This window comes from Scardinius erythrophthalmus, assembly GCF_964197995.2.
Source record: "Scardinius erythrophthalmus genome assembly, chromosome: 1".
Taxonomy (NCBI): domain Eukaryota; kingdom Metazoa; phylum Chordata; class Actinopteri; order Cypriniformes; family Leuciscidae; genus Scardinius; species Scardinius erythrophthalmus.
This window is the reverse complement of record NC_138221.1, coordinates 56,908,459-56,923,620: the sequence shown is the minus strand read 5'-3', so window position 1 is coordinate 56,923,620 and position 15,162 is coordinate 56,908,459. Positions and strand designations below refer to the sequence as shown.

Here is a 15,162-nt window from a genome sequence, read left to right as displayed (position 1 = left end):
ATTTTAATTGAAGATATGTCATAAAACATTGATGTGTCCACAAATCCCTCATTAACAAACAGACATGCACACAAAAAAAGAAGAAGAAAAAAACTTTGATATTTAACATAATGCAATGTCATAGATCACTATTTTCCAGAGGCACAAAATTAGATAAATTAACCTCAAAACCGTTTCTTCTGACTAAATCTCACAAATGTTGATCTTCAGATGAAATGATAAAATTAAAAATAGCGTGGCCATTCATCAAAAGTGCTGAGATGAGATTTTGTGCCAACTATGGTCAGGAGAAAACATTATAATTTTGCCCTAGGTGGCAGCTTACCCCATGTTACCCTAATATATAAAATGAATGAATAAATAAATGAATGTCCTTCATACACCTGTACAAAGCGAAAGAAAGGGGGCGCCATATTGTCCCATCATAGGCGCTAGATGGCGCAGCTGAGGGCCTCCATAACCACAACACACGCGCTTAAAGAGCCATTTGAAACAGCTGAATAAAAAACGCTTGACACACCGGAACACATCTTTCCCATGTGTTTTGAAGTAAAGAGCAGCTAGCACTTCAGATGAGATGTAATATTAGAAGAGAGGCTGGGATGTGGTGGTTTATTCGCGATGGGAAATGTTTTCGGCAGACAGGGACGCCCCAGTCGAGTGACAGAGCAGGACAGGGCGATATTGGTAAGATCAATCAATAAGTCGATCAGCATCATCACACTCTCACACACACGCGCACTTGTGTTGGGTTTGTGTCGTTGCATACACGTGTAAACATACTATACTGTAGTGCGTCTGAAATGAGTTCACGAACTGAGAAAGAAAGGATTAGATCAGCTGTCCTACTTTACAGAACACAGAATAGATGTGTGTATGGCGAATAGAATAGAAACGAGTGTATTACAGTTTGTTATATAGAACACAACAGAACAGAGTCTGTAGAATAGAGCACAATCTGCGTTGATTATTGAATAAAAAAGAGTCTAGTATATAGAACAGAACAGTTTATTATAAAATAAAGTACTACAACCAAACATTTCTATTAAAGAATAGAGTAGAACAACAACTTTTATTGAATAGAATGAAATGGAATAGTATCAATTGTAGAACATTATGTATTAGAATAAAATGCAACAAGTGTTGAATACAGGTTAACAGAGCAGTATATAATAGAATACAGGTGCAGAACAGATCTGCACTGATTGTAGAATAGAGCAAAATAGAACACGGTCTGTTATAGAACATAATGTTTGAGAATAGAGTTTGTTATAGAATAGAGAACACATTTTATTTAATATAATTAAATGGAATAGTATCAATTATAGAACATAATGTATTAGAATAAAATGCAACAAGTGTAGAATACAGGTGAACAGAGCTGTATATAATAGAATACAGGTGTAGAACAGATAGAATAGAGCAGAACGGATCAGCATCTATAGTAGAATAGAGTAAAATAGAACACGGTCTGTTATAGAACATAACAATGTTTAAGAATAGAGTTTGTTATAGAATAGAGAAGAACACATTTTATTTAATAGAATGAAATGGAATAGTATCAATTATAGAACATAATGTATTAGAATGAAATGCAACAAGTGTAGAATACAGGTTAACAGAGCTGTATATAATATAATACAGGTGTAGAACAGATAAAATAGAGCAGAACAGATCTGCATCAATAGTAGAATAGAGTAAAATAGAACATTGTCTGTTATAGAACAACGTTTGAGAAAAGAGTTTGTTGTAGAATAGAGAAGAACACATTTTATTTAATAGAATGAAATGGAATAGTATCAATTATAGAACATAATGTATTAGAATAAAATGCAACAAGTGTAGAATGCAGGTGAACAGAGCTGTATATAATAGAATACAGGTGTAGAACAGATAGAATAGAGCAGAACAGATCTGCATCGATTGTAGAATAGAGTAAAACAGAACACGTTGTGTTATAGAACATAAACAATATTCGAGAATAAAGTTTTTTATAGAATAGAGTAGAACACATTTTATTTAATAGAATGAAATGGAATAGTATCAATTATAGAACATAATGCATTAGAATGAAATGCAACAAGTGTAGAATACAGGTGAACAGAGCAGTATAAAATAGAATACAGGTGTAGAACAGATAGAATAGAGCAGAACAGATCTGCACCGATTGTAGAATAGAGTAAAACAGAACACGGTCTGTTTTAGAACATACAATATTCGAGAATAGAGTTTGTTATAAAATAGAGTAGAACATCTTTTATGAATAGAATGAAATGGAATAGTATCAATTATAGAACATAATGTATGCAAAAAGTGTAGAATACAGGTGAACAGAGCTGTATATAATAGAATACAGGTGTAGAACAGATAGAATAGAGCAGAACAGATCTGCATCGATTGTAGAATAGAGTAAAACAGAACACGGTCTGTTTTAGAACATAACAATATTCGAGAATAGAGTTTGTTATAAAATAGAGTAGAACATCTTTTATGAATAGAATAAAATGGAATAGTATCAATTATAGAACATAATGTATGCAAAAAGTGTAGAATACAGGTGAACAGAGCTGTATGCTATAGAATACAACAGAACAGGTGTAGAACAGAATAGAGCAGAACAGATCTGCATCGATTATGGAATAGAGTAAAACAGCAGTATGTTATAGAACATAACAATGTTCGTGAATAGAGTTTGTTATAGAATAGAACAGTGTACAATATATTATAGGACAGAACAGTTTATTATAGAATATAGTAGAACATCTTTTATTGAATAGAATAGAATGAAATGGAATTGAATCGATTATAGAACACGATGTTTTAGAATAAAATGCAACAGAATTGTATTAAGCAAAATAGAACAGAACTATAGAATAATGCATAGAAAACAGAATAACGTTTAATAGAATAATATATCATTTAGATTTACTGTAGAATTTATAGGCTATTCTATTCCACACTAAAATGTAAATATAAACTTACAATATTAGCTAATTAATGGGGCTGACTTACGTTTTTAAATTAATAAAATAAAGTAATTCAATTATTAATGTTATTTTTTATGTATTAAATGTTTTATATAATATTTAAAGTGCTAAAAATGCATAAATTCAACATTTATTTTCCCTCCTCGATAACTATTGTTTATTCAATATCAAATAATCACAGTTTCTAATAAATAAGACAAGTTAGAAAACAGGCAGCATTGTCAAAATTACAGAAGCAATACTAGAAATATATGCGAGTCTTAGAATATTGTGTTTGGACAGTGTCTGTTTGAGTGGAGTCTGCAGAACACACAGGAACAGTGTTTGAGTGCTCACTGCTGCACGCAGATCCATGTCTGTTTATTCATCTAAGTCGAGAAACTGGCACCTTCATGAATAAGAAGTGCTTCTGTAAGTGAACTGTCATGTTTCTACATCACGTCCTGTCACCGGATCACAGCAGCTGAAACAGCAGAGAGATAAACTGAAACAATATCAGAAGAAAATCACGTTACGGCTGGAGAAAGAGAGACATCTGGCCAAACTGCTCCTGAAGGATGGCAAAAAAGAGTAAGACATTTCAGATTATGTAACCGTTCATGATATCCGATCACCCAAAGTCACCCATCATGCATTGCGCGGTGCCTTTATCGTGCTGACGTGCTGCCACATGGCCAGAGTGGTTTTGGTTGAACAGATTCACTAACACTTGTGACTCATGCATTTCACAGGCGAGCTCTTCTGCTGCTCAAAAAGAAGCGCTACCAAGATCGCCTGCTGGACAAGACTGAGATCCAGATAGCCAACCTGGAGCGCATGGTGGGATTACATGAAATTATTCATATTTAAGTATTAAATCCTTTGATTTAATTTAAATTAAATCTTTAATCAAGTAATTAAAGGGATACTTCACTGATTAGCATGAAGCTTTGTATCAGTAGAAACCCGGTAGTATTTTCGAATGACCGTGCTTCCCTCCGTCATGTCCCCCTGAGACGAGAGATTTCTGTATTGTGTGTCTGCAAAAAAAACTCAGATTACGCAAAAGTCGCCATTTTGCGTCATCGGAGGCTTTTTTGTCCAGAGGCGAGAGACTTCAGCCAGTAGTAGGAGCTCGTTGTGCATGTTTTCAAGCATGATCTCACGATAAAAGGCCGTCTTTTCAGTTTCGAGTCGACTAGTCGCCTAGTTGTATCACTTCTTCTGATACTGCCCTCTGTAACCGGTAGGCGTGGCTTGGGAGTGGCCTCGTAGGGCAGCGAAGCAAGTGCATTCTGGGAGTTGTTGTCTTTCATCCACATGAGCCAAAAATACATTTTCTGGCTTTTCTCAGTCTAGAAGGCACCAACTTCTAAACTAATTTCACATTTCTACTACATAAATGACCCAATTTAAATACACATTCATCTTTCCAGCGGTGAAATATCCCTTTAAGAGATATAAGATAATGAATTACATTCTGAATATGCCTCATTCAGGTTCAAGATATTGAATTTGCTCAGATTGAAGTAAAGGTCATCGAGGGTTTAAAAGCTGGGAATGACTGTCTTAAGCAAATTCATGAGGTAAGTCTCTATATAGACTGAAACTAGTTAAAAGTCAGCATGAAATGGAAGTTGCGATAGTCTTTTTTTCTCTATTGTGGCGTAAATCCGAGTGAAACGGCTTATTGAACAAGAAAAAATGTAGGGCGGGGTTTGATTCTGTCCATCGAGAATTGATTGGATGGTTGTGGTTTGCTATAGGTGGATCTCATGTGAGTGACAGGTTGCCCCGCCCTCATGTCAGTAAACACATCATCAGAGAAGAGAAGAGATGTCGCTGCAAGAGGGAGGAGAAGTTATTCTGATTTTAAAAAATGATAAAGCATTTATAATAAATTCCATTAAGAATTGTTGTCATATTTGCTGTATTATAACAAGTAAACGCACCCGCAGCTGCTTAGTAATCATTTATCAGTCATGTTAAATGCTGTTATTAGGAGCTAAGGGGGTTCATTGGTCTGGTTTGGTGTTGTGTAGTTCGTAACAGCATGTTTTGGCAACTGTTGCTCATTGTTCTGGGATTAAAGGCTTAAACCTAACACTCTTAGATTACAGCAGAGCTTACCTGTCTTTGTTTTGTCCTGGACTATAGTAACATGAATCTCCAGAGTCCCTCGAAATCAACAACAGGAAACAAAAAAAGGCCTTTTTCGCTAAATCCCACATTTAAAGCGTGACTAACTTAGCATTTGTTGCCGCCCATTGTATTATCAGACAAGCTTTTGCTGTTTTCTAATACAAGTCTTTGGAGGATTTGTGTGTTTGATTCCCAAATGTAGAACATGAGTAAGAACACCAACAGTATATTTGCTACAAAGTAAATTAATATTGTCTAATAATATATTATAATAACGTTGAAAAGTTTGGGGTTGGTAAGATTTGGTAAGAATCCCATTATGCTATTTTAAAGGTTCCTAATGTTTGTTTTGGAGGTCTCCTGCAATAGGTTTATATGTATCCCAATGTCAAAAAAACTCTTTCATTTGTTATTTGTTCTTTTTGTATCTCTTTTGTTTGTTTCTTTCAACAATGGCGTTGGTTTTACCGTATCAGTTTGAGTCCTCATCCATTAGAAGTGCATCAAAATGGATTTGCAGCGCCGAAATCAGCGTCTTCTCGACACGTTGACAACACGAACCAAACTCTTCCAGGCCTCAGCTACAACTACAGTGTTTGAGGGGCAAAGCAGACATTGTTCGCAGGCAGTCAATGAAGAACGTAGGCTGGCATTATGCAAAAAACTGACCCCAAACTTTTGAGCGAGGCTTTATGTATTGATTGATTCAAATTGCAGTAGAGGTGAGAGCAAGGTTACACACACATCATGTGTTGTAGGTACATCAAAAACAATTCTGTTCACACAATTCCAGCTTAAATAAGAATTTTCACTGCTTTATGAGCACATTTTACTGAAAACTGCAATATTCTGTGGGGTGTTTTTCAATGCTTGTCTCAGTGAGCAACCGTTACCAAATGGGGGTGGAGGTTAGCGAACGGTCAATAATGTTATGAATATTTCAGAAGTCATTTACTGGTCTATTATGAGCATTTGACTGAAGTCATTTTTTTGCCACGGATTGATCTTTTATCTTCTCAGGTCATGTCAATTGAGGAGGTGGAGAGAATACTGGAGGAGACGCAGGAGGCCATTGAGTATCAGAAGGTTATAACCGTCACATTCAGAGCAACGCTAAATAGACTTTAAACACTTCAAAATCTGTGACACTCATTGCATTGCATTACATTACACAATCAAATAAACCAAGTGACATTTATATTAAAGAAAGACCGCACACAATATTACTGTTTCAAATTAATGCAGTCTTTTGTGAGACTTCTTTCAAAAACCTAAAACCTTCAAAAACCTTTACCGGCCCCAAACTCTCGAGTCGTAATGTACAACCACTAAAAACCACCAAATCACCAATTTATTTATTACAAAAAAAGCTAATTTAGCTATTTTTAAGCGTGTCTTGCCGCGATGGTGACGTAATCCACACAACCGCAGCGTCTTCTGAAGCAAAAAGATAGGTGTTGTCTAAGAGAAATAGTAATATTTTAAACTCTTTTAACTCTATATTACACTTCCGACCTACTGTCTTAGATCACAAGTTCAGTTTGCATGAGAAGCAATATATGAAAGTTCAAAGAATCGCCACTTCTCACGCCAACTTTACAACATCACGTGACACAACGTCCATCTCATGAACGCTCGTATGACAGTAGACCGGAACAGATGGTTTTAAAAGAGTTTAAAATATGATTTTTTTTTTTTTTTTTTTGCTCCACTGTGCGCGTATTGATTACAAAACGATTATATTCAGAATAAAATATTGAATTCGCTTCTCGTTATCACCCTTCCTGCTGTTATAGCCTCGGACATTGGGCACACTGCTCTTCCCTGGTTTTTATTGCTTCGAATGTCTAACTGCTTCTCGAAACTTCTTTCCTAACAGCAAATTGACGAACTGCTGGCGGGTTGTTTGACGCTGGAGGATGAGGATGCTGTGTTAGCCGAGCTGGAGGCCATCACTCAGGTATGGGCATCTTTACCTGTCGTCCGTCTTCATCATCGCTCGCTGGTCCTGATCCAACGCCTCTCTCTCTCTCTCTCTCTCTCTCTCCCGGCCAGGGAGAAGACATAACCCTCCCAGAATTACCGTCAGATCCATTGCCAGCGGTGCCCACGGGAAAGACAGGTGTTGTTTTAGTACTGTCAAACACAGCAGTGTGTGAAAGAATGACATGGCTTTTTTATTTGGCTTTCTGTCACTCTCTTTGTGCTCTGTGTCTTTGCAGAGAGAAAAGAGGGACGAATCAAGCCGGAGCGAGAGATGCTGGCAGCGTAATGTTTGATCTTACAACCTGGCTCTTCGCCTTGGTCTTAATGAGAAGAAGAACTAGGGGGATATAACTGAGAGAAGAGAAGGCTTTCGTGGGATTATTTAATAGGCACGCAATAGGCAGAAACATTACCCATATGGGAAACTTCAGGGAATGTCAGGGGGATTTTACTTTTTTGGGGATTTCCAGACTTGGAAAAAGTCATGAATGTCATGAAAAGGCCAGTTTATGGTGAATCATGAGAATTAAAATTTATTCACAAGCGATTCTAATCATTGGTCAAAGACGTGGACTCCCTGTAGAACAGTTGTTGACAAGAACAGAAGCACAAATCAAGTTGCTTTGGGTAAATGACATAGTTTACAGTGAGTTTCTATATGTTCTTTTATTAAAACGGCTGTTAGTTTTAATATGTTTTAGTATGTTCACATTTGATTTAATCCTGAACTATGAGAACTTTTCAGCAGCAAATTTCAATATTTTTCCATAAAAGCACATTTACAGATTTGGTTTAAATAATGTGATTTTTTTAAAGCATTTTCATGTATGCAAACCCTTTAAGAGCGTGGGATAAAATCTGTGTATTCTACAATGTAAACTAGATTGATTTCGTGGTTGTGCCACTTGGAGGTGTGTTAGCATCACATGACCACCAGGGGGCTCTTAATATCACTAATTGAGAGGAAATAAATCTCTGCTGACAGATTCAAACTGACAATCCTCTTCCGATGGCTTAGTTTGTGTTTGTAATGTAAACCTTCTCTTCATGTATGGAAGTATTATATGAACCTGTGCGTGTTATTTTATGTATATCAGCTTTAAAATTGAATTCCATGCCACTGATAATGTGTGTTGAAAGTGTGTGTGTGTGTGTGTGTGTGTGTGTGTGTGTGTGTATATATATATATATATATATATATATATATATATTATGCCAATCTATTGAAAACTACTTTCCAGTGATCACAAACAAGTGGAAGAGTCATGGATATTCACTGGTAAAGTTTTCCATTGAAAACTTGGAAAAACAATCAGATGAAGTAGCCTACTAAACTTTACACAGTTTTCTGCAGTTTCTCATATTCGAAGTGTTCATAGCCAAACCTGACACATAAAACAATGAAATCATGTTAAACAATAAAGATCAATGTCCAGGGAGCTCTAGAGAGGAATCACATCCGGGCCAGGGAAGGCGCAGGTGAGCGTAGCCACTCCCCCAGTGCGCGTTTTCTAGTATGGGGGCGTGGCTACTTCTGTAAGCCCCTCCCTCTCTCTGTTGCCTCCGCACGGTAGTGTTGAGCTGAGATCAGACTCCCGTGGATCGGAGCAGAGATCCGCAGCTGACCCTCATCACACAGACACACTGTTCGGATAACACATCACGTTCAGCAAAACACCGTTTATGGTTTTAACTGAAGATTTCACCATGTCTCGCACCGACGAGGTTCACCGCATTACGGAAAATGTCTATAAGGTAAAGTGCAATGATCCAACTGTTGGAACAACTTATCGATCACAGGTGGTGATGATCTAATAGGCGAATACATGTGTAACGAAAGTGGATGCTTTAAATATGAGTTATCGTCGTTGTTCGTTGTAGTGCATAAGATTGTTGTCTTGAGTGGGTTTATGGTTAGATTTGCCATCATTAATGAACTTGATGAGAGATCAAGTTTCTTGTTCGTGTTGCTAGTGTCATTTAAATGAAGCTCACCGTGAGAACAGAAGTCATTTTGCATTGTTCTTTACTTATCTGCCACCTCTCTCTCTCTCTCTCTCTCTCTCTCTCTCTCTCTCTCTCTCTCTCTCTCTCTCTCTCTCTCTCTCTAACACACCTACACACCCACCTATCTATCTATCTATCTATCTATCTATCTATCTATCTATCTATCTATCTATCTATCTATCTATCTATCTATCTCTCTCTCTCTAACACACCTACATATCTATCTATCTATCGATCTATCTAAACGACAATAACTTTTTACGACTAATACAATATACATAGGCCTATAATTTTGTTTTAAATGTCTGGTAACTGATATGCAAATAACACATTAAAAACAATTACCATAAAAAAAACATAATATTTACATTTAGTTTAATGATAATTTTTTTTATAATTTATGCAGTTACATTTAAGCTGTGTTTGCTAAGTGGTCATAGTTGATAATGTAATGTAGATTAATCAGTCTTTCGGTCTCCTCTCACGCATTTTCATTTTCCCCCAGAAAACCTGTATTGGTTATGTTTATTGGCATGTGTTCTGTCAGGCATTCCAGCATATGTGTTTCAGGGAGGGGGACGTGCTGGTGTGTGTTGCAACAGGTTCAGTCAATGTGTGTCTCGTCAATGTTTCCATAGATTCCCAAAAGGTTTGTTTGGCAGTTTTAGGTTTGTAACTTTAAAAAAAAGTTAATACTTGCCACACCAGTAGGATTACAGCTCTCATCAGATACTTAAGCCTGTTAAATAGGCCACCTGAAGTCCAACACCTAAAATGAGGACAAAGAAACTATTCTGGTTGATCAAGGCCAAGCGGATGTATCTGGGGTGTTACTCTTAAAGCAATGGAAACCTAACTATGAAGACTAGCTTACAGCACGATTCACATAATATTTTCATCTGTCTGACAGATATTTCAATTCTGGTTTACTATGTCAGTCTGTATAGATTTACATTTCATAAACCTAAAGTGGGTTACACCTCACGGGAGGGCTTTGCATTAGACCACTATGGTGATCTGCGTTTGCGTAGTCTGTGGTTTAACTGGGAATCGCTGTGTGCCAGCCAGTTCTGTGTTGGCGTCTTTCAGTGGTGGTGCTCAGCTGGATCGTTCATCCAAATCCACCCCCTATTCAGATAGCTTGTTAAATCGGCCAGCTAAAGAACATGGATTGAGTTCAAAAGGAGTGTATTATTGATGAGTGTGTATGTATGTGTGTGAGTGAGTAGAGAGAGAGGGTGGGACAGATAAGAGGGGTAAACATCAGTGGAAGTGGTGGGATGTTAACATCTGCTGAAATCACAGGAAAGACGGAAGCTTGATTCTGCCTGGGTATATAAAAAAAAAAAAAAAAAAAAGTAAAAAAAAAAGTCATTTAGATTTTTATTTTTCACAATTACGAGTTTATATCTTATAATTCCGACTTTTTTATCCTCAAATTTGTCAGTATCTCTAAATTGGAAGTTATAAACTCACAATTTTGACAATTTTGACTTTTTTTAAATCTTGCCATTCTGACTTTTTTTCTCAGAATTCTGAGTTTAAACCACAATTCTGACTTTTTCCTTGGAATTCTGAGTTTAAACCTCGCAATTCTGACTTTTTCCTTGGAATTCTGAGTTTAAACCTTGGAATTCTGAGTTTAAACCTTGGAATTCTGAGTTTAAACCTCGCAATTCTGACTTTTTCCTTGGAATTCTGAGTTTAAACCTTGGAATTCTGAGTTTAAATCTTGGAATTCTGAGTTTAAACCTCGCAATTCTGACTTTTTTCCTCGTAATTCTGAGTTTACATCTCACAATTCAGGTTTTTTTTTTCTTAGAATTGATTACATCTCTTAATTCAGTTTTTTTGTTTCCGCCATGGAATTAAAAAAAAAAAGGTAAAAGGTAATTGCCAGGTTTTTTCCCCCGCATCTGACTGATTTTCGCACAATTGTGAGTTTATATCTTATAAATCAGACTTTTCCCTTAAATTTCTTTTGTGACTCAACACATGGGTGTACCAGGGTGCGTGTGTGTGTGTGTGTGTGTGTGTGTGTGTGTGTGTGTTCTGTTGTTACTCAACTGTGCACACAGAACACTCCCTACCTGTGAGCAATCGCTGTGATCCTGCTGGAGTTGCCATGGATTTAAAAACAGGCCTCACCTGTGAGTCACAGCCGGCCCTCAATCACTCATCCTCCTGGCGTCAGACTCTCAGCACCAGGGCTCAGTCATCCAGACAGTGCCACACTCGGTCAGATCTCTCTAATCCCATCAGCCTCCAGGCGAGTACCAGCGGCAGGGCTGACAAGACCTTTGCCAGCTGGAGGGTGACATAACTGCTGTCCACTCACCTGTGTGTGGGTGAGGTGAGGTCAAGCCACTTATGTGCAGTTTGAGGCCAGACTCCTACTGTGTGCTAATGCAAATTTTAAAGCATTGTTAGCATGCGGTGATATTGTACTTGCGTGTGTTCTTGCGTCTCTGTGGTGGTAACAAACCTCAGTACAAAAGGACTTGGCACGGGAGTTACCTTTAAATATGTAGCTCAAAGTTATGGTTTTGATTCCTGGGACTTACTAAAAATCCTCTTGGATTAAAGTGCCTGTTGAATATAGTATGTCTGTGGCATTGAAGCTGCAGGAATTGTTTTGCTAACTGCTATTTTGCTAACTTTAGCCACACACCTTCTCTTCTATCGCATTGTTAAAAGCGCTGTATAAATGAAGATGACTTGACTTGATCTCTATCTGTCTATATATACTTGATTTTTATTATAAATTGTGTTATGCAGTATTGTGTAATAAATTAATTGTTGAAATCGAGAGATTTTTGTGCACAGATTTGTGCAGGCTAAAGTATGATACCTTACTTTGAATTGGTGTAGTGTTTTATTGGAAACCCCTCCAGCTCTGTTGATCAGAGACATGTGATGGGAAAGGGCATGTCTCATCAAGTTTACAGGTGAAACAATGTGATGGGAGTGTCTCTAACTCCTCTCCCCAATAGTCAACTTAGAGGTTACCATGTTCACTCAATTGCAGGGGAAACTAAACTAAATTTTAAACCTATTTTTTTTTTTATCCTACGTGCCATGCCTGATATTGGAGAACAAAAAAAAAACAAGCAAAGGTTTCAGTTACAATATGCATATTACTTTCCCATAAATCTGTTTGATGAAAGCATTATCATACCCAACAGGCGTACAATTTCATTTGTTCGGGGACTCATTTCATCAGAGATCACCAGGAGCAAACTTTATATAATTATGTTTTTTGAGAGATTGAGAGGATGTATTTTTCATGTAGCAAATCTGGAAAGGTAGTTTCTTAGCAACAACGTGCTACAAAATGTTTCCGTCATGTCATTCAGTGAGAGACACAGACTGCAGATAGAAACAGACATTGAGAGCATGTATTTGGTTATATTCATCAATAATCCATAAAAAGCTCTTGTTGTGGGGCTAATGTGCTAATAGAGGAGCTGTTATAGTTTTCATTTCGCCTAGTTCTTAAAGGGACAGTTCGCCTAAAATGAAAATTCTGTCATCATTATGTCATTTAAAATCCCTTTTGAATTTCTTCCCTCTTTACAACACAAAAAGACAAAAAAGCACCAGAAATGTATCAAAAGTAATCTATACAACCATTTTTAAGGTACAGTACATTATTTAGGCTACATTAAATGGTTGACAACTTGTGTATAAAATTGTGTATTCAAACCTGGCACTTAAACTGTAGAGCGGCAACGATTAATCGTTAAAAGATCACGATCTCGAAACACAAGTGATCTCATTCCTATTAAACCTTTGACAAAATCACATCGGAACATTCAAATCTGCAATCCGATCCAGAGAGAGCAGTTGTCATGTATAAGTATGAAACCGCTTCAGTTTATCATTATTTCTGTCTTAAAGTAATTCAAATGATCAAAAAACTGGGATAAGATAAACGCTGATGTCTACGGTAGCGACCAAAATTGAAAAAATCTCCTTTTGAAAGTAACATGGCGCTTCAAATATCGATTGTATCGATTATGTCGTCACACCAGTAGGTGGCGACAAGTGACTGTTAACAAATGTATTTGTCACTGAATCATTCATTCAAGAGACTCGTAAAAAGATTCATCCAGTAATGAAACAATCTAGTATTTATGAGTGAGTCATTGAATCATTCAACCCTATTTTTTAAATAATTAATTCAGATTCATTAAACATTAAGTAGACTGCAGCTATTATCATTTGTCAGAACCTCTAGTAAATTACGTGTTATTTTGTTTAGTTGTTTGATCAGATTTTAATCGTGATTTGTTTAGAGCCAAAAAATCGTGATTTATCCAGAATCGTGCAGCTCTTTTTGCACCAAGATCATTATATGATGTGAAACGTTAGTTCTATTGGTTCTTGTGTGTTTTGTGATTGATTGTAGGGCTGCACAATTAATCGCAATGAAACCGCATGCAATTTGGCAAAGGCTATGAGTATTTTATGCGCAGTTTATCAGTGCAGTGCGGCTGATCGGTAGTAAATGCTGCTCCATCAAAACGCTCAGTACGATAATGCACATCATTCCAGGAAATCTCTATCGCTGTAGCTGAATAAACAGAAGATTGAAATGCTTTGATTGATTAAACATGACTAATAAACACATGACTGCCTTATTCTGTGTAAGAAGCCACATCATCTCACAAAAGGATGCTCAACTGTCGTTATGAAGTGAGTTTGGAGTAAAAGCATGTTATTAAATGTTGTCTGTTGTTGGACAAGAGGTTCATAAATGCTTCTCATGTTTGGAAAGATGTTTGACGCATGTTGCTTTTTCAAATGCACGTTATATGTGACTCAAACTCACAGTGCTTTCAGATGGAGCAGCGTTTTCAGAGCTGTACATCGACAAGCTGCGCATAAAAAACAATCACAGCCAAAGTTAGCCTGGCAAGCCAGACCTACATCAAGATGTTAGGTCTGGCAACTCACCATTGGCACGGCTCAATCCGAGGGGCGGGATAAACGGCTGTCTCTCAAAATCCCTCTGCACGCAATAGGATAGTGCTACAACCAATCAGAGCAACGAAGAAGGCTAGTTGGTATATTAAACTTTTGCCGTATCCAGTCGGCAAAACTCCGAACACATCTTCCTTTTTTTAAAAATGACTTAAGTGGGCCAAAGCCGATTCGAAAGACCGCTGTTCGCCAGCAAGTAGCAAGGAACCGCCGCAACTCTGTTGTCATTATGTTAAGCCTGCCCCGCCTACTCTATACACGATGTGATTGGCCTGACCTGAGTTTGGTTTTTCCAGCTCGAAAGTCAACGGAGAGTTGCTAGACCACACTGGCTGCAAAATAAATTTTGCTGCCACTAGGGTGCGTCTAGATTTCTAGGCTAAGCCAAAGTGCGATTACATGGAAATTGCGATTAATCGTGCAGCGCTAATTGATTGGGATGTGCCAGGTTTGAATTTGGAAAGATTTTGTTAGCTTGTATTATTTATTTATTTTTTGAATCCTGTCACTCCATGCTTTCATTATAAGGGAAAGAGCAGCGTTAACATTTTTCAAAACGTCCACTTTCGCCTTTCGCCTATCCATATTCTTCCTACCAAGCTTACTATTATTGGAGGCATTTCCGGTTTGGGGAAGTTCCACTTAAAAAAGACTGAAACAAATCATTGCAAATCATAAGGTTGTGCTACAAATAATCCTTATCTGTCAGTTTGACTAAATGAGCTGTGAAATGTCCCTCATGTTCTATTTGCAGACGTCAGGACAGTAACGTAACTCTTGGTATTTTAATGTGACATGATATAAGAAGAATGCCTGTGGCAAGAGCTCTTTTCATTCACTGCATTCTTTTCCTCCTGGTTATTTTCATTTTTTTCCTCGTTGTATTCCGCTGTAAAAAAAAAAGAAAAAAAAGACAACATATACTGCGCATTTTGTGGTCTGTTCTCCCGATTTAATTTACGATATTTCACATGAATAATTCACTGGAATGCACTAAGAATCTCTTGTTTTCAAACCTCACGTCTCTTTCCAGGTGTTTTTATTTATTTACATTTTTTTGCACGAATGCTTTAAA

General features: G+C 37.2%; 2 protein-coding genes across 4 annotated transcripts in view; both read left to right on the top strand.

Annotated features, from left to right (window-relative positions):
• Positions 1-621: 621 nt before the first annotated feature.
• On the top strand, positions 622-7,457 carry chmp6a (charged multivesicular body protein 6a; the record flags this gene model as incomplete). Its single annotated transcript, XM_081367555.1, has 8 exons — positions 622-687; positions 3,448-3,557; positions 3,719-3,806; positions 4,466-4,552; positions 6,129-6,194; positions 6,988-7,068; positions 7,164-7,230; positions 7,331-7,457. 8 exons carry the CDS (start codon positions 622-624, stop codon positions 7,378-7,380), a joined length of 615 nt encoding a protein of 204 aa, XP_081223681.1. The 3' UTR covers positions 7,381-7,457.
• A 1,196-nt stretch (positions 7,458-8,653) lies between these two features.
• baiap2a (BAR/IMD domain containing adaptor protein 2a) overlaps positions 8,654-15,162 on the top strand; it is a 103,645-nt gene continuing 97,136 nt past the window's right edge. For 2 of the 3 annotated variants that reach the window (XM_081382738.1, XM_081382737.1), the window contains exon 1: positions 8,654-8,849. In XM_081382738.1, the coding sequence (XP_081238864.1) occupies positions 8,778-8,849 (72 nt within the window). In that variant the 5' untranslated portion in view covers positions 8,654-8,777. The remainder of the gene's footprint in view (positions 8,850-15,162) is intronic. The other variant, XM_081382739.1, reaches the window with a different exon arrangement.